General features: G+C 42.0%; 1 protein-coding gene across 2 annotated transcripts in view; it reads right to left on the bottom strand.

Annotated features, from left to right (window-relative positions):
• The window catches only part of PTPRG (protein tyrosine phosphatase receptor type G), a 411417-nt gene that overhangs the window by 53692 nt on the left and 337508 nt on the right, over window positions 1–20217 (bottom strand). For both annotated transcript variants that reach the window (XM_068907053.1, XM_068907052.1), the window contains exon 14: window positions 16236–16368. In XM_068907053.1, coding sequence (XP_068763154.1) covers window positions 16236–16368 — 133 coding nt within the window. The remainder of the gene's footprint in view (window positions 1–16235; window positions 16369–20217) is intronic.

Raw genomic sequence — 20217 nt, 5'->3', positions numbered from 1 at the left:
CAGCACATCAAGTGACACGGCTCCAAAGGCAAACGACCGTCAAGGAACTTAGGAGATGTCTCCTCCCAGGTAAACCGCACAGTGCTAACATTAACAAGTCAGATTCATTTCCCTCCTACTCTACTTATGCATTTCGTTTCAATGTTCTTATGTGATCTTTGGTGGTGATTTTGCTACCATTACTGCAGCGATTAGACACAGGCTTGGGAGCGGAAAAGGCAGAAGCAATCCCCACGGCCAGCGAGACACGTTCGGCTACGCAGGCAAAGGCAGACTCTAGCTGCCCGGCCAGGGTCCCACTGCCAGACCCGCTCCGGTACTTTCCATTTTGGAGGGTAACTGCGACATGCAGTAACAATTCTTCCTGTTTTTATTAAAGTATTTCAATTCAAGGAGTTCTGTAAGCCTAAAAAGGTTTAAAGCAGCAGAATATCCTGCTGCTATTTCTGGTAGTTTTGTGCCGGACAGGTGGTTTCAGATCTGTGATCTCCTGTGGAGAACACACAAGCGTGAAGTATTTGTTGATCTGTTTGTTTATTTACCTCCTGGCTGATCATAGCCATTTTGACAGAAGAGAGAAATCGACTTGCTCCATGTCGCTTTTCCATCAGTCTCAAAGCACCACCCCAACTTCCCAGATGCGGTGCTCAGGTCTTTACCATTCCTGCACCCTCACTTTGGATCCTGCACCCTCATTTTTGGAGATTCGCTAAGCCACTTTCGCACAATACCCAGGATACCCGAAATACCACTAACAAACTCCTGCTATAGCAGCTTCAGCAGCTCTGTCAGCCAGACGGGAATGGTACATACTGCCTATTTAGAAAAACTCTTTTTGAATAATTTATATCCAATGAACAATTTACATTGCTCTTTAGGACGCCAGATATGTCTGGCATGGATGCTCACATCTGGCATGGATGCTCAGATATATCTATGACAATTGCACTTGGTTACTCCAGGCAGCATTTAACCATTTATCCACAACACAGCTCAGCAAACCACCTATTTTTCTAAATCATGAAGAAACACTGCAATTTGGAAAGCGAACAATTCCTGATCATTCTCAATGAGGAAGCAGCAAATGTAACAGCTTCCAGTGATCAGGCAAACCTTGTAACATCAGCGCAAGATGTGCAACGCAAAGTAATTTCAGCTGGTGAACAAATGAGTCACTTCTCCCAGACAGACGTGTAGCAGAATACAGTGCGTTTAATCGATGTGCCCTTTTATTTCAAAACATACTGTCTCCCTCTGGTTTGACCAGACCAATGGGATGCAGCATTTCCAGGAAAGAGCTGAAGAATGCACACTTGGCATAACACAGTGACTAAATGTTGATTCATGGAAATTATGAGACGTTCAAGGGGACAGGTCCCAGGCCACAAATGATGTTCCTCTCCTGTATTGCCCCTGTGTGATTACAGTAAGTTTACTTACGATTTGCTGCTCACACTTCTAATTGGATTCTGCAAAGGGCAGTTTGCGGTGCGTGGAGCTTGTCACTTTACATCCTGCTTTAACTCCAAACCACTCCATTAATATTAAATTCCATTTATTATAAAAGCATTTGTTTCTACCCATATGATGCTATCAGCAGCCTTCTCATTAATATTTATTTTCACAAAGCAACCCGCTTGATGTTAAGAGCTCAGATGTAACTAGTAACTTTAAAAGGGGAAAACACGTGAAGCCAAAAAGGTCAAAACAGAACACAAGCTGTAACAGAAAACGTCCAACTCATAAGAATTTAACTCCTTCTTCACAGACAGCAGAATAAATACGTTACGGGTGGCAGAGAGCAATGACAACACTAAAATTAATTCAGTCACTGGAAAAACAAATCAGGCTGTGGACACAACCCTGCCTGGAGTGGGGAGCTGCTGGCTGCAGCGCTAAGGAAATAAGACCTCGGATAGAGGCACGGATGGAGAATGCTCATCCGCTGCACTGGCTACTCCCCGCAAGCAGTGCTGGCTACTTACTGGGATCCTAAGAAAGAGACCTGCAGCTAACATTAAATCACGGGCTAGGGGAATACAGGGAACATGCAGCTGGTTTAAAGCCCTTTTCCCTCAGCACCCTTTCCCATGCTCAGCACACAGGCAACTGGGAGACCCTGTCCTGGCTTGCAAGCGTGGAAGTCAACTGGGGCCTGCAAACACCATCCATGGGGTGGAGGAGGAGAGGGCCACAGATGGTTTATAGGTTTAAAAAAGCTGGTATAAAGCTCAGTGCTTCTCTTGTGTTCCTTCAATGTAAAGCAGCATCGCTAGGGGAAAGAGAGGACACCCAAGTGAAAGCTCAAATCCCGCAGACAACGCTGAAAGCCATGGAAAACTCACAGTCCCAATAAAATGTAGGCTTTTCATTTCCCAAAAGGCCTAACTATAGCTTGTATTACAAACGCTGGTGAAATGGGAGCATTTCTTGAAGGTTCAGAATGCTTCACATGCAGAATGCCGCTGTGAATGAGATTACGTATTCAGACATTGCGAGACAAAGCAGCTGCCGAGAACGTATATCAATCGCTGTGATTTCTTGTCTTCTGTTAGCATATTCTGTGCATCTCAAATAAAACTATGCTGCAGGGAGAACAGGTTTCTTGCTAGCAGTCCCCACCTATTCCTTTAAACTATACAACGGGGAACTTGTTCCATGTAGCTTTTGCAGATAATAAAAACAGTGAGGTTGAACTCTAACCTTCCGCTACCAGAAAGAGCCAAATTAATTCCCGACTGCACATCAGCAATGTTTTTTGAAAAGGCCCAAACTCTGCACAAAACAGATGGAAACTAAACTTACAGGCCTTTAAAGATGTCAAGCATTTCCTCATAGTGATGGTATGAGAATCTTTCTGCTTCCCATCAATTTTTTTATTAATCAGAGCACACATGGCAACTCCCTGTGTGGCAGCACTCAGGGCTCACCCCATCAACATAAAACCTTGGGAAATTATCACCTCAGGTTTACCACTGGGATAACAATGCTTTTATACCTAGAATTAAAAAGACTAATTGTCACTGCCTGGCAAATCAATATGCAATTGCAGACATGTAAATCCAATACCGTTTTGTTGTCCCTTTCCCTCCCAGATTGTTATAAACAGATTGCTACCACATTCACTAGAAGATCTGGTTCAGACGCCCAGAGAAAGGGCTCCTATTGCACTGCTGTCACCTTCATGCTTTTGCTTTGAGGGCTACCTGAATTTGCAGATTTTCGAAGCACAGACACACTGCTGCGAAACAGGTACGCCCCCCGCCCCCAGCAGGATCCTGCACTGGCAGCCACATCTGCTCAAGGGAACTGCAGACTGGCCAAATGAATCCTTATTGGCCCCCAAATTTTCATCCCTGCCATCAAATTACGTGGAACAGAAGATTCTTGATCTTCCATTTTCTTGAAGCCATCTGTGTGAGGATCTGAGTCAAGCTACTCACTCTTCCCGAAGAGCTGAACTGGCATTTCTAACCTCAAGAAGGCAGAGTGGTTGTGAAGTGCCCAATCATCTCTGAAGAGACTTCAGGGACCTGGTGCCAGCTCCTTACTCAGAGATCACAGTCATTACCCAAAGCCTAAGAGAGAGGGTTCTGCCCTCCTGACTATAGCCAAGCACCACGCGCTAAGTTGGCTTAGCAATGATAAATGTCACGTTTACAATGGGGTTTGCAACATGAAAGTCCATAATTTGCTTTCCAGGGACCCGTGCTTGATTATCAGGAGAGTCAGAAGCATTCACTGAAGTCTAATGAATAGAATTAACACATCATTTAAACAGGGACTAATATGTATGCAAATTAGAAAAAGTTAAAAATAAGAGTTCAACATACAATTTCAGAAAACGTAGACTGCATCCTTATGAAATATGAATGCTTCAATTCACCTCATATCTTCACATCTATGTTAGCTGCTTTGCATGTGAACAATAGGGTGCATCAAGCCCATTATTTATTTTTACATTTGAACCTGGACTTACAAAAAGGATTATACTGAAACTTGAATAATATATATGCTAATTAAATACTGCATTTAATGACATAAATAAAGAGGAAGACCAACACCGGCTAATTTCCATTTGCAAATTTCCTAATTACTGTATTTTCTTTGGAAAGTAGAAACTGTATTTTCACAGTCTCAGAAAAAGAATAATTTCTTTGTTGACATTATTTTTAAAATCTTTTAAACTTTTTTATTCTTCATGACTGATCTCAAAAAAGATGTGATTGCTTTTCCTAGATACATTCAGGATTAAATATCACCAAAGGCAAACTAAGGTGACTTATGCATACAAATAAATTAATTATTAATTGAATGTGTTGTTCTGAAAAAGGAATTACTATTAATAAATTTAAGGTCTATGTGGCCCTGTCAGTATCACAAAGCATGTTCAGAATAACTCTGACAGATATAAAGCAAATGTCCTTGATGAATGAAAAGCCGTTAATCTTCTGCCCCATGCCCCCTCCCACAAAAGACAGAACAAGAGTACAAGACAAGTGTATAGTTGTAGGGAGATTTGATATTAGAAGAAAATATGACTACCACTTTTGTCATGCAAAGTCTACAGAAAAGCTCGCTGAAGAATAAACAAACTGCAGGAAAAGCCTTTTCTGGCTGAAAGACTTGTTCGTACCTGTAACAGTGAAGAAAGTGGTAAACAATAACTCATCAAAATGAAGATGAAACCCGTAATGATGTCAGGGTGAGGAGAACCTTGTTCTGCTGCTGTGCAGAAACACATATGGATAAAGAAGCCTAGATTCAGCCTTAACCTACACAACGAACTTCTGCAGGCTCTGCAAAGCAAACTGCTGGGGCATCCGTTCACTCTCTGATTGAAATACGCACTCTGAACGCTTCAAAAGCAAGGAGCTGTGTGAACAGGAAAAGACCAACCATTCTGGCAGATTTACGTCCTAGGCTTTTAATCAAAACTCCTGAATAACTACCAAAAATCCACAAAATGACAGGTTTGAGGATTGTGTCTCCAGAGCTTTCACGTCACGTCTTTAATACCAGTGCGTAATACCCTGTTACCAGTGAACACTGGAATTTAGGTATCGTGGAAGACTCGGACGAGTAAATCATCACCACTTTGAGTTACGATGGTGGTGGTAAGTCTTCCTCGCCCTCAGCGCAGCTTGTCTGCAGCGATACTCATCCATAGCACGGCTACGCCTGGGGAACACCTGCTGCACCGCGAGAGAAGAGGCTCTTCCCGGCTCCCGCTCCCTATTGTGCTGAAATATATCCATTTTACTGATAATTTGATCAGAAGGAAAATTAAAAACAAATTTGAGCCTTCAAGGAATAGAGCATTTGTCATGGTTGAGGACTGACTGACTGGGGTTTTTTTTACATTACAAATACTTTTAAAATTCAAAAGTGGAGTAAAATTTTTCAATCAACCCAAAATCAGATTTATTTCTATTGTTTTCTAAATGTCACTGTGTAGGATATTTCAACATGTTTTTGTTCTCCTCCAGAGAGGGCAGAATTTCCAAACCAAGACACAACCCATGAAATGGGAACCAGGCGTGCTACCTGCTCCTGCTTGGGCTTAAAAATTAGAACTCAAATGGATGTTAATCTGTAAGCTAGTAGAGTGAAATACATGCCATTTGCAGTTATATAAGAAGTGTTTTCTTTTTATCAAACAAAGTTTATAACTTAGTATTCTGCAATAAACTGAATGAACTCACAATTTATAATATCTCTAATAAAATCACATGCGTAGTGCATTCCAAATCATTGTTTTTTTTTTCCTGAGTTGCACAGCTTGGTATTTTATTTTAAGAAAAGAAAAATTAAGTCCACCCTTGCTTGTTCTTGTTTTACCAGGCTGCTGATTCCTACTATTTATCCAACCAGTTAAGATTGCTGAATTGATTTAATATTTTTACCCTATAATTTTATACTCAGACCACATCCTGCTGTGAAATAGCTAGTGCTAATGTTAGTCCAAACGCTGCTGTGGGACTCAGAAGAGCACAGGGCCCTTCAATAGCTGTATTTCATGGTTACAAGAAGAGAGAAAAAACATAATTTATCTGGTTGCTGTGGTTAATTCATAGTTTCACAGTAGAGGCATACTGTTCCCTCAGGGTACATCTACTTGTATTACAGGATATTTCATTCACAGTTCATCCAGACATTCCTCTAGCTCTGAAACCTAACAATTTATGAGGCACAATCTACCAGAGATACCTGCGCACACTCTAACATATACTCTTATATACTAAGAATATTACATAGAACACATAAACTAACAACAGATCAATACAAAACATATAACCTAGCAATAGATCAAACAACAATGGGTTAATAAATTCTTTCTTGGAGCTGGGGAATAGAAATAGAATGCATCCTGCATTTTTAAAAATATTCTTACTCTTGATTTTTTTTCAAGTCAATTTTATTCCACAAAAAGTAGGATTATATAGGTTTATTTCTCTTTTTAAATAGTCCATCATAGTTTTAAAAGCCTCAGTTAAAAAGTTCTAAAGTTGTAAAAAATTTTTTGTCTAAAATAGCTTACAAAACAACTAACAGATGACTAGGAGAAGCCAAAGGTAGCATCCTCCACTGCTGTGCAGATCAGAAACGCATACTCCTCACGGCATACTGTTTCTCTGCACTTACGAACAGGTTCTTAATGGAGCCTAACTATAGCATGTGAATATTTTAAAAACATTGCTTCAGAATAATGCCTTGTAAAATACTGCCTTTAATCCAATTATTGCCCAAATCAAATCTAGCTCTTTTTTTTTCAAGACCTCACCACTACAGCAGCACTGGGGAAAGCACTTCCAGAATAAGCACCTGGAACGAATCCATTTAGTTAGTTAAACAGAAATTAAGCAGAAATTTCAGGGTGTCATGGACCTCTCCTTGCCAAACCTGAACTGCCCTCACCTTCTACCCTTCTCTGCTGTCTCCCCAAAATAAAGTATTTCGGGAAATCTTGGGGAAACGTCGTTATATACTGCTCATACACAAAGAGCGTAACAACAGTATTTTCTAATTTGCTGCCAAGAATTTCATCTAAACTTGATCCCCCTTAACGAATCAGATGGCCTGTGTGGGCCTGTAGGCAAAGCATACCCTAAATGTCTCAGCTGTTTTGGGACACACTTTAAAACAAACTAAAATAAAAAAAACGCTTTCTTTTATTGGAGTCTTCAAGGACACCAACATGTTATGAGGCATTTTGGTGTTCCACAATCAAAGCATGTATTCTCCTGCTATTTGACATACGATTACATGCTTGACATCATCTTTTAAAAAAAAGTGATGCAGATGTGGGCTCCCACTGAGTTCAACGGCCATGTCCATGAAAGTGCCTGCAGAAAAGATGTTCGCACAAATGATGCACATGGTGCAAACATCCCAGCAGCTGAGGACAACGTGTGGTTTTGGAGTGAGATTTCTTGTTTAAAGGTACTGTTAAACACAACCCAGCGGACACTAGGATTGCCTTCACTGTGATGGGTGCTTTTTCTGAGGCTCCACAGATGTGAGTTCCTCCGGCACTCACCATCCCGACTCCTTTGCAAGAAGACAATTCCATGTAACAGCATCTCCAGGGATTGCTAGATGCTGTCACCCTGGTTGCTTGCTCAGGGGGTCTTTTCTCTTGTCACCGGAGCCGTCCTTGGGCTAGCACTCACTGCAGATGATGGCAGTATTGACGTGGGCAATTAATGGTGCCTTAGATAACACCCAGTGGGGGTTAAAAACAGCAGCTGCATCAACCCCTGCTCCTTTTTTTTTTTTTTTTTTTAAACTTCAAAACTTCATCATACTCTTGACTCTTCCCTGCTTTCAGGCCTCCTGCTACAGGAGAACAGATGGAACGAAGCTCCACAGACTTCTTTCCATCAGCCTGCGAGTCTCCTGGCACAGCTGTCCTATGCAAGCTGCCTTGGCAGTTTTCTTTCTTGCCCGTTTGTATATTCCTTTTCACCCTCTCTGCAAAGCTAGAGCCCTCCCTCTCTCCTTCCCCCCACTTCTTAGATGTGTTCTTTTATCAGCTGCATGTTACTTATGTTAAATGTGATGCATGTTAATTGTGTCTTTTCCAGCCTTCTAATCTGTGATTCACAGGACAATTTATCACACTACTCCATTCCTCCTCTTTTCTCACACTTGCACGTGTGCTCTAAGCTTGCGCTGCAGCGTTGCGAAGAAGAGTCCTCCCAGCTCCCATACAGGACCAATGACCCTGACAGCGTTGCCGACAAAGGGCTGGTTAACCTGCTTTTCGAACCCAGAAACAGTGGAAATTCTGTAGGCCGTTCCCATCACGAGGCTTCTTCTAATGTCAAACCTAAATCTCTCTCGCTGCCATGTAAGCCCAAGACTCCACATCCTAAGCATGGTGGAGGCATGAAACACTTATTCTTTGCAGATCCCTTTCACGTATTAGAGTAATTGCTTCTCATCTCAGCTGACAACCCTGTCTGCCCATCCGGTCTGACCACCTGCCTCACAGAAAAGGTGAACCGCACAGGAACAACCATAGTCCTATCTTAATTTCACCTGGAGAGACATAGGCCTGCTATAAATCCGCACTTACTTTTCATTTACAGAAGGACAACTCAGAGGGAAACAGCCTTCATGAAATTCAGACAGAGACTGGGCACGCATGGACGCAGAAACTGCCTTTGAGTACCTGGCGAAAAGTAACTTGTTACTGCAATTGTACATTCTTGAGAAGCCATCCGAGGTGATACAGGTTCGTCAGCCGTGTGGACTCAGATTTAGAAGGCAAAGGCCTGATTAAATTCATACCAGTTATTCAGGAGTCACGCTATTTACATCAACGCGCAGATTTCAACCTGAAGCAGAACGCAACCTGCGCTGTGTCCTTGAAATGGGATGTTCCTGGGTCAAAGGGTGGTTAGTGATTTTTGATTTTGCTCCTGATGCTGTATAATTAGGACTAAAATTTGCTGAGTTTTGTAGATTTCCTGACCGTTTTGGAAGTTATCACCGATTTGGATTTAAGCTTTGCAAAAAAAGCTTAAATCAGCTTCTTTCCCTTCCCCTTGCTTAGGACAAAAATTGTTTGCTTTTAAAGCAGCCGCTCACTAGCGGCCTCTCCAAAGAGGAAACTGAAATCTCACAGGGTTCTGATTTGCAAGAAAAAGTAAAACGAGTCTTAGCTAAAGAAAAGTAGAAGTAACAGGCATATAATGAGAGAACATGCCCCCCTCCGCAATCTAGCTCTTAACAGATCATCCAGCAGGCTTAAGAAGCAACTTTCCATCTGCAAATCTGTCCGCCTCTCTTTTTTGTCTAATGAGCATGAGTTAGTCTGTCCAACGGCCCGAACGGCCATCGCAGGGCCAACTCAGCAGCAGGGGGCCCGTTACTGTAACCACTGGCAACTCCTGAACTCTTTCTGAAAGGCCCCTAAAGCAGCCAGCGGGCAAACGGGTATTGAGCACCCAGTCGCAAAAAGGAACGGGCGGCGCGAGGTGCGGGGCCCCGGCCTCCCCGGCGCACAGCTGCGCTCGGCCGCGGCGAACAAACCCTCGCCCAACAGCCGGGCTGCCGGGACAGCTCCTTTTCGGTCCCGCCGCGAGGCGAGGGGCAGCGGGAGGGAGGGCGGGCTGCGGCGCGCTGCGCTTCGGCCTTACCGGGGGCGCTCTCCCGCTCCGCGCCATCGCCTGACGGAAACGCCGCAACGCGGTCAGAGAAGTTTTTGTATCGATCGGCGCCGGTAACGGCGGGACGAGGAGGGCTCGACGCGCCCCGCCGGCAGCCGCCCTGCGCTGCAGGCGTGAAAGCAAGCCGCCGGCACGACGGCTGAGCTCGAGGCTCCGCGCGGCAGGAGAGGGAAGCGGTCGCGGGCCCGCTCCCCTTTAATGACAAACGAGCAGCGCTTGGAGAGACAGCGCACAAGAAGGGCCAGGACCTTTATTTCTGGCACCGATAAAATCAAACACAACACCGGGTCTTTTGCCATAAAAGGTGAAGTGCTTTTCCCGCGCTGCCTAGGCTGAGGTGGGGAGATCAGAGGGGAGATGAGAGTGCTGCAAACCAGGCGGCCCCAGCTACCGCGCGTGAGCTGGACCGCGCTCGTCGGCAGCGACCCGCCCCGGCACCGGCCTCCCGAGGCCGCTTCTCGTCCTATGCGGCCGGAGGCGGCCGCTCCAGGAGGAAAACGAAGGCGTGCCCTGTTCTGCATGAGCAGATCCGGTCGCTAAGACCTCAAAAAGGAGCTGAAAGGGGTTTCCAGTTCTCCTCCCTGCCCGTGAAGGCAGGAATTGCACCAGGGAGGGGTACAGCCGTCGCCAGGTCGAGCGCGAGGGCTCTCGCCTGGCTACTGCAGGAACTCGACTGGGGAGCTAATCCGCTCTAAATCAGGCCCCCCTCTCTCTCTTTTATTTTAAAATATGGATTATTTCCCAATCCAGTTCAACACACGCCTGTACCACATTTGTATTGGTATCACGGGGGGCAGCACGAGGGCAGGAACGGGGGCTGCTGCCGCTGCTGCAAGAAATACTCATGCAACTGCACTCAAGGCTTTCTTAAGATCAACACATAGGCTCTCAGAAAGTTAGCTAGCATCCTCCAAGCGTGAGAAAATGAACAGAATCACAAATATTTTAGAGAAAGCTGAAAGCAGCTTTTATCATTGTAAGCAAGGAATTTTACCATGGTCTGTAAATTAGCAATGTTCCTTTTTCAATCAGTACAGTAGATGAACAACACATTGTATACTCATAAAATAAAACCTAGAGATAGGTTCAAATAACAATTCCAGAGCTTTTTACAACCTGCTGCAGGCAGAAGTTCTCATTTTTTTTTCCAATGAAGTTTTAACGCTGTCTTAGCTATGGAGCAGTGAAAGTCCAATGGAATTTAACACCAAACGGCAGCTTTCCGTGGCATGGTTATTTGAAATGATAACTACAATAGTCCTTGGTCTTAGGTTGCTGCTTTCATTTCTAAATCACAAGCTGATTTACAAAGACGGTTGACTTGCGTTGTTCAGTGCTATTTTACCAGTGACTGAACACAAACGCTGAAATATTGAACACCTGAGCTTGCTCCCAGTGAGGTTCAACAACAATACTGGCGAGCCACAAGTGACTTGGCCCAGGGTCATGCAGAAAATCAAGGACCAAGTCAGAAAAAAACCCTGCATCTCCTGATACTTAGTGCCTTTTCTTTCGCACAGAAAGGCACTGCCTGAGAAGTACAAGGCTCTGTCACAGGACCCGTCCCAAGGAATCTACTCAGATTAACAGGATGCTTGACAAAAACCTAAGAAAACTCTTATCCTCTATTAAATTCTGTAAGGCTTTGCCTAAGGAAGCTTAAAGGCATCTTTTCCCCAAGCTGTCTCAAATACACACATGACTATAAACAAGCAGTGCAAGCTTGCTTGCTCTTTGAAAGGCAGCAGCTGTGTTGTTCCTAAAATCCCTCCTGAATGTAAACATATTAGCACTGTATAAACAGCTTGATTTAATAAGAAATGCAATACAATATTCCTGCTTTGTCTTTGGGATCACAATGTTGATGGCGGCAATAATTCAGAGGTGAATTATGGTATCCGCTGAAAGAAAGAGAAAACTCTCCAGCTATAGTTGTGAATTAATTTTTTCCTCTCAGCTTAAAATGAGAAATGGCTATAATTTAGTTCCCATTTAAAAGTTGCTGTTGGCTAAACTCTAAAATCTTAATTGCTTCTTAATATTCTCTGCTTATTTTCCCCCTTTGAAACCACAGTCTATAGTATTGTACCGTTTAGATTAAAAACTAGAATAGAAAACAAAGTGGAAGGTCACCAGTCACTCTTAAAATAGTTATTCTTCTAAAATGGCAGAACTTAAGGCACGTCTAAGTATTTCAGTCAGTTTCCAAACTCTTCTCACCCTCCTGCACCTCTGTGAAAAAAAAAAGTGGTGCTGACCCTGTTTTTTCTTTACAGTCTCAATAGTCAGGACTTGTTTAATCTGCAGCAGAGCACAACGAAAGTGCTAGAAAAGACCTGTTTCAAGCCACAATATGGCACAGCATGCTATAGGAACTCATCTTGTTGCAAAAAAACTCAAGTCATACTCAATCTCTAAATAGTCTGGAGGTCACTACCCAAACACGTTCTGCAATCCTCAAAGCTTGTAGAAAAGGCTGCAAGAATAACAGTGGCAAAGTCTGCAGACAATACATGTCAAATCTTCAACTGACCTTGAGGAACTGCAGAAGGATCTCATGATACTGAGAGTCTGGGTGATAAAATCATAGGTGCAAAACAAATGCCCAGAAATGCCAAAATACTGTGCTTGGGAAACTGCAGCTTACAATACACACACTCTAAGAGACTCTAGATAAGCTGTAGCGCTCCAGGAAAGGATCTTAAAATCACAGTGAACAGCTCTCCGAAATACTCTGTGGTTGCCCCAGACTCGCACAATTTCAGTAACTACTATGAAAGGAATGAAAGCTGAAGAAGATAAAACCATTATGCCACTGCAGAAATTCACGGTGGATCTACATGTTAAGTAATCAGTGAGGATCTAGTTCCTCATGTTTGCTAGGGCTTAAATTCTCTCCTTGGACTCAACGCTAGAAGATAAATCAATTCCAGGCACTGGAACGTGTGGGAGCACCAGCCCCTTCGTCATGCCCGTGCCTGCGACCGCTCCAGGACTACCCAGGCCTGTTTTTTCTCAAGTGGTATCAAAGACAGCCAGCAGCAGACCGTTAAACCACAGACATCGCCTTCCTTCCTGCCTGAGGGCCAGCGTTCACAACCAGCGCCAGCGCGCTTCACGGCTGCTGGTCACCCTGCGGGCGTTTGATGGTGCTCTCTCCTCGGCATCCTGGCATAACAGGCGGTGCAATTTTTGTAGCCTCATTATGCTGACCTAGTTTATTCTCCACTCTACCAACTTAAAATCACATAGCTCTCTTTGCACAGCAGTGTCCTTAAAGCTAAAGGCATAATGAATTCATGAAACTTTAGTAGAAAGGTAATTCAGAGGTGCTGCTTGCCTACAAGTTCCCATCCCTTTTCATTACTGAGACGGCTGCAGTGGCAAAAAGAAAGAAGTGACCCATCCACTTCAAGATCAGTTATATTCCTTTGCCGTTTGTCCAGGACCCAAACAGAAAAAGAACTGAGAATAGCAAATTACCTCTGCAAAACAGGGAGTCTCATTCAGAAGCAGAACAAGCCATTCCCATGTATCAACTTCAAGGAGTCGCTAACGAACATAGCATGGAAGCTCAACAGCTAAAGACAGGAAAAGCTCCATCAAACAGCCATTGCTTCCTATTACTCGCCTTTTCAAATATAAGCAACCAGAAAGGAAGCTTCCTTACAACAAGACATCATCACAGAACTTATTTCATTATGATGACAGAGTGGGAGTCCCAAAGGATCAGAACAGAGACAAACATTTTGCCAAACCTGCACAAGCAACCCCCCTAGTTCCTGATTTCGGTCCCCGGGTAGCAGGGCATTGATGCAAAGCAAACAAGCAGAAGGCGTTGCTCTGCTTCATTGTTCTATTTATGTCACCTCTGTTCTCAAATCATCTAATTCCCGCAACCGCTCAAAACCACAAAAGTGAACATATCATTTGTTTTACCCTAAGAACGTATTGCCAAAGGGTAACCCATGTCTCTTCTGCATTTCCTAGTTCTTTGGGTTATGTTTTTTAATGCTTTTTCTCGCACCAGAACAAAGAACTGCTGCGCAAGAAAAAACCACTTGGTCCATCACGCCTGTCCCCTTGGGGTTTATCTCTTCATAACCAGTGTTTCTCCGCTGTGCACTTCAATACCATGTTTCTCTCACCGAAAAATCTGTCTCAAACTTGTTTTCATGCCGTTTACTTTGATGGTGTTATTTAGCAAATTATTCCATATGTTGCCCATTACGGTTTAAGCTAAATATTTCTTTCTGGAAATCCAGATCACCGATCCTTTCAAACTTACAAATTACACTCGAGGGTGTAATTTTTTTTCCCTGTCTTTAAAACACTCACAGAGGTAAACATTTTATTTTTCCTAAAGAAAGGTAACCAAACTGAAAAGGGCACACAAAATGCTGTGTTATCATTTCAGGGACGTGGTGTGTATGATGTGAACTGTTATTGTGGATGACTGGGGTTCTAGCTCCTTGCTGATTCATCCTGAAACACAGTTTGACTTTTTTCTTACATCCTTCTGTTCAAAAGATTCTCAGATCTATGAAGCTAGAAAGGGTAGATTACTTTGAAGCCAGTACACATGTACCTTCAGGTTTGTTGTTCCTTAACTCGTTGCTTGGCATTTATCAGAAAACCTTTTGACTGTCACATGACATACTTTCTTGTCTATATTCATTTTTAATCTCCCTATTTTTTTTAGTATCAACTGTACCCAGGAGGTTGACCCACTGCTGTCATGGGTACTAATGCCAATGTTCATAACTTTACCAAAGCTACTGAGGAGTGTTAACTGCTCATGCAAATTACAGAGAGCTCATAAAACCCAACTGCTGTCTTTTTGCAATATACCAAAGATTACTGGAAAAGTGATTCAGTCTCAGTTAAGGTCTTTGTTCATGCAACCTCCTTCATTTATGTACTTGCTATTACTAAACAAATAAAAGTTTTATGAGGTGGATGCTTAGGAATTTTAAAGATAAAAACTATTTATCTTTAATTAACAAATCTTAATTTTATACTCTGGTAATATTATGATCTGTAATAAAAATCAGTATTTACCAGCAATTACAGTTTCTAAGTATTGGTCACTAAGCAAGTACTTTCCAACTTTTAACATCCATTGCTTTTAACCACAGTATTGTTTCTCAAGTGAATCAGACACCAGTTTTGTAATTATTCCTCAAGCCATTAGTCAAACTGCAGGAAATGTAAATGCTTTCCAAATAATGAGATGTATTAACGTTCTTCTTGATAATTGCCATTAGCATTTTGTTTATCTCAAAACCTTTCCTCCTTAGAAGAGCCTTTTGTATCAGCGCAAGATAAACGTAACCAACTCTGCATTACAGTGCTTCGGGATATCCCACATACTTCAAGGGCTTGCCTGGTGCAAACGTGAACAAATTTAGTTCTTCGTATGAAGAAAAAATGGGAGAGATTTTGGAAGAAAGGTGTATTGATGGAGAGGGTACTACAATGGGATCGTCAGAATCTTTTTAATTTCATCTTTTATGTAAGTATCAGTGCAATTCTATTCATTGTACTACCATAATGATGTTAATTACTTGCAAATGCTAATAGAAATGATTTTCACAAAAGTATTGCCATTTATTTATTAATATTCTTTTGAATGTTCCCAGACTCAACAATTTGGTCAACTAATTGTCTGCAAAAAGAGTGTCTTTAAAAATAGATTGGCAGGGTTTTAATTGATTCTATGAAGAGGATGATCAACGGACTGCTATTTCTAATCAAAGCCACTTTTCTGTTTTTATTCAGATTTTGAAATAATTCCTAAATGTTCACCCTTCTCTGACGCTAATCATTGGTAAATTTTCACTGCCAGACAAATGAGGGGGATCTGGCTCAGGTTTATGGCTCTGGTTATGGCATATGAAGGTGTTTCAGGTTTTAATTTACCTTAAATCAAAGGGAGAAGGATTTGTTAATGCTAACCCCAGTCTCCACACTGAACCAAAACAAGGTTTCGTATGCGTGATGGTATCTCTTCAGAAAAGGCAATCTTTATTTTCCTGCTCTTTCAGGTTTTACTACTGACCGCTTCACCAACGTTAAAGAACTCCTGCTTAGAGTACTGCTATATGATGTGAGGCAAGCTTATCCCCCTTTTGTAGAAGTACAGTCCAAGCAGGAAAATGAACTGCTTAAGATGACATAGGGAGCTGTGGCAAAGCCACATATGGAACAAAGCCCAAATTCACTGGGCTTTTCTCCCACGACCACCTTTCCTGAAGGTCAAGAAAAAGATATAATTTTTACAGTTATTTAAAAAGGGCTAATTGGAGGAACATTTGTCTGCATTACAGCTGGCTCTACCGGTGCTACTACTAACCTCATTTTCATGACACAAAAATCAGTTATCTGAGACAGCTAAATAGTTAACCGATACCGCTGCCCCCCCATCTGGAGAGATATCTAATGCATCTATCACCATAACATTCAATAAAATAAAAAACATAGGCCTATATTAAAAAACATCATCCCAAACGTGTTTTAAATCACAATCAGTTCCCCATCTACAGAAAACAGGCTCACCTCCAGTAAACAAGCACAGCAATGAGAAGAATGAGGCACACGAAGGTCAGTGCTGAGACCACAATAAGCGGGATGATCCATTCCATTTTACCAGGAGAAGGTCTCGTGGCCATGCTGGAGCTGTTCTTGTCAGCTGTGTATTAAACACATAATAAAAATAATCACTAAATGGAAAAAAAAAAAAGAATTACTGTAGGGAAGATGTGTAAGCAAAATAAAATAATTTGTCCATTTTACATGATATGAGTAAACACTCAGAGCAAAGACCTTCGAATTGCAGGGTGGGACTCCATTTTTCTTTAGTCTTAGACATTAGAGCATAAAAGTATGGCGTATATTACTGCACATGGTTTAGATTTTACTACTGCCCGTAATTACAGTCTCATACATAATTTCAGGACTCTGTTGTACAAGCACCTATTATCAGATGTGGAGTACCCAACTGAGTCATTCCACTACAACAACAAAGTAAATGCTTTTCTTGGTCATCGGTGCTCACAGGTAAATGCACCCAGTTTCTCAACACTACAGGACAGCTCTGTTTGCAAAGCTCAGTGTCATATTTTGCTTCAAAAATAAATTTCTTGGTAACTCTTGAAATAAAAAAAAAAACTCAACATGTTGGGTGTCATGTCACATCTTCTGCTAAATTGTTACAATCTGGTGAGTTACTGCATATGAAAGCACTTTCTGGCATATGGATTGTCAAGATGGATGGATGGATGGATAGTATGTGCTGTAACTGACAGAAGAAATCATTACTCTGCAGGTTTTAAACAAAATTGGAGTATAGTCAATATCCTGAGATCTGGCTGAGTACCTCCATTTCACTACTTGCATGACACTAACACCACATTAAAATTATTGTGTCATACATAAGATTAATGTCTAGAGGTTCTTCAATATTGGAGCCCATCAAAGTAGACATTGTATCTACATTTTATTTCAAAAGACATCTCATTTGTGCAAATTCATGTAGACTTGAAGAATGAAAGTTTTTAGATAGAACCTTAAAAGAGAAATATAGAAGTAAACTCTATTTCATTCATGTTACCTAACCAACAGGTGGTAGTTGATCAATACCTGTCAGCAGGACATAATGGGAAATGATTAGTGTAAACAGCTTCAGATCTGAACAAAGATTGAAATGTGAAATGTACACACTTGATTTCTACTTATTAGCCCATGTGAGTCTTGCCTTACCAACGTGCTTCCTTGCCCTCGTTCTGTACTGTGTTATCATATCTTCTGAAACTGCTGCAAATCCAACCAGAAGAACATAATTGCCTTTTCACCGTAGGCAGGCAAAACACAGATAATTGGAAGTCACCAGATGTCGCATAATATGAAGTCATACTCTATTTTAATAGCATTTAGATTATACTCCTCCATAGGCAGGAGTAAAATTCAACTAACATGGAAGTAAAGGTTAATTGTAAATGCTTTTGCCTGACTGCTGAAAACAGAGCAAGGCTGCGGGCTGCTGCAAGCCCAGCAAGAAATCTTTCTAGTTTTAAGAACTAGGCTGATGGAGGTAATGCCCTTTAGCAGGCAGCCTAAATGAGGTGCTAATCAGAGGGATGTTTGGGGGGAAGGGAACGTGCACTGAGTATAGAACTGATCAAGAGAGAGATGAGTGGCCAGTTGTCTCCAACTTCAGTAAAAAAGGCTACTGAGGTTACCAACAGCGCAAACCTTGCAGAATAGGCACACCATGTTTTACTTAGAGCAGCTAGTGAGCGTTCACAGCATACGATTAACATCCAGCATAGCACTTTTAAGACAGGTCTTTGATTTCCTTGACTAGCAAAGAGTAAGGAAAAGAAGAACAGCCCCAAAATTAGAACAAAGGTTTATTGTCTCTATTTGCAAAACTTGCAGGAATCATAAGCCCTGAGGCATCAATTTTTATCTGTGCATTTCAAATCATTTAATAGGATGAAAAATTAAGCTGGTGAGGTAAGTGTTATTAATCAGAGTGGTAAAAGGGACAAAGTAAAACCATACAATGTAATAAAACTTACTAGGGGAGCCAAACGGTCTCGCCATACAGAGTGGATATACCCCTGTACATCTATTATGGTATTGCTTCATATCTCTCCAAGGACAGTACTCTATTCAGTTTCACCTCCACAGATTTCAATGCAAAAACATATGTTTCTGGTTGCATGGAAAGAAAATTAAATTCCACTGTAAGCACAGCATGGGCTGGAGTCCCTCTACACACTAATATATTCTGCAATGCTCATGATGCTCCCCTTACTTAGTCTGATGTGGAGGACACACTTATCTAACCCTGCCAACTCCGTATACCACAGATGTGAGGATAAGAAAGTGCTCAACATGCTGAGTGCCAGAACAGCAAATGCCATTCACGCATGCTGACGGCTGACCCCGAAATTCCAGTCGGGAACGGTCAAGCAGTGAAGTGCCTCCAAAAAAAGGAGACCATTCCTGTACTGGCTGTGAAGAGAAAGTCTTAGGTGTTTTTCTCTTCTTAAGAAGAGCGTTAAGAGAGCTTTGAACAAACCAAGGCTCGTGAACGTTGTACTAGAGTGACAGCCAAGGCTGGAAGAACGCAGTGGTACAGCTGGACTGCCGGCAGGTGTCTCTTGGGTACCATGGCAGAAGAGCCTAAACAAAGCAGCACTCTGGATGAGAAAATGAGCTGAGGAAAACACACACAAAAAAGATAGAGCTGGGCCTTTATATCTTCCCGTGCTTCTACATGAAAAGATATTGCAAAATAAAAAATACAGCACTTCACTCTCTTTTCCAAGCCAAGCATTTTGAGCCTTGGTAGCACCACCAGCATATCCTTTTAACTGTGGCCACCATACACGGTACTGGGGCAAAAAAATGCTTAAAAAATGGACTAGGAAACTCCAGTTCTGCTAAAAAAATGCAAACAGTTTCCAGTGGCATATGCCGTCATTGAATTAATTCAGTTTGCCTTTTATTGGCTTGGAATTCATCCTCATAGGAAGGAATAAAAACGATTACAGCATGACACAAGTCCCCTCATCGCTAAATCCACTCTTGCATGTGGAAAAATCTGTAACTATCGTTTTCCTGTGAATCGTTCATTCAGTAGTCCCATCTAGTTCAACCTCTGGCACCACGAATATTAGAGACCACTGGGACAGCAAGGGGTGCTTTGCTAGTGAAACTCATGAACAAAGGTCAGGGCATGAAAAAGGCACTCTGCAGTCGCAGATATCTACTGCCTTTCTGTGAATTCTTGGTAATTGGCTCCTGAGAACAGAAACCTATTTATTTCCCATAAGTAACACTGCTTGCTATAATAAGCAACGGTAGCTGTAATATATAACCTACCTAGCATTTTACTTTGAAACGTCCCTTTATCATCCCTTGCCATTGCATAGGCCACCTGGACAAAGTTCTGTTTGTTATACCATTGCAGATACAGATAACCACAGCAATACAAATGCTGCGAGTGCCAAAAGAAAACCCTCTGCAGAACCATCTCAGATAGCCAGTCATTTGAAAGAATGGCACCTGCTAATCTTTCCTTGAGTAAATAAAATTACAGACCGATACAAAGCTATCAATTAATTCTGAAAAATAATGTCAGTCATATTATTTAACTATGAAAAGGCAATTTTTTTTTTAACAAAAAGGTATCACCTTTGATACAAGTTGACTTCAGTGCACAGCCATTTTTTTCCCCTATTTCTTTAATGGCATTTCTGCACCACCCATACTTGCAGGTTATACACAACAAAGCATGGCTTTTCACTGTTTCACGAACAGAAGCCAATAATGTGTAATGTGCGTAATCCTGGTGTCAGATAACTGAGATGCATACTATTTACACAACCCAAATCTTCTCAATAAGCCAGTTCTTTTATTTACAAGCTGCTCTGTTGCTTGTTCCTAAGTTGCCATGCGAAGCAGCTCAAGCGCCACATGAAAATACAGCTTAATAATCCTTGCCACGTATGCAGAAAGAAAGAATTGC

This window comes from Struthio camelus, chromosome 14 (assembly GCF_040807025.1).
Source record: "Struthio camelus isolate bStrCam1 chromosome 14, bStrCam1.hap1, whole genome shotgun sequence".
NCBI lineage: Eukaryota > Metazoa > Chordata > Aves > Struthioniformes > Struthionidae > Struthio > Struthio camelus.
The sequence above is the reverse complement of the archived record's forward strand: the minus strand, read 5'-3'. Positions and strand labels throughout refer to the sequence as shown.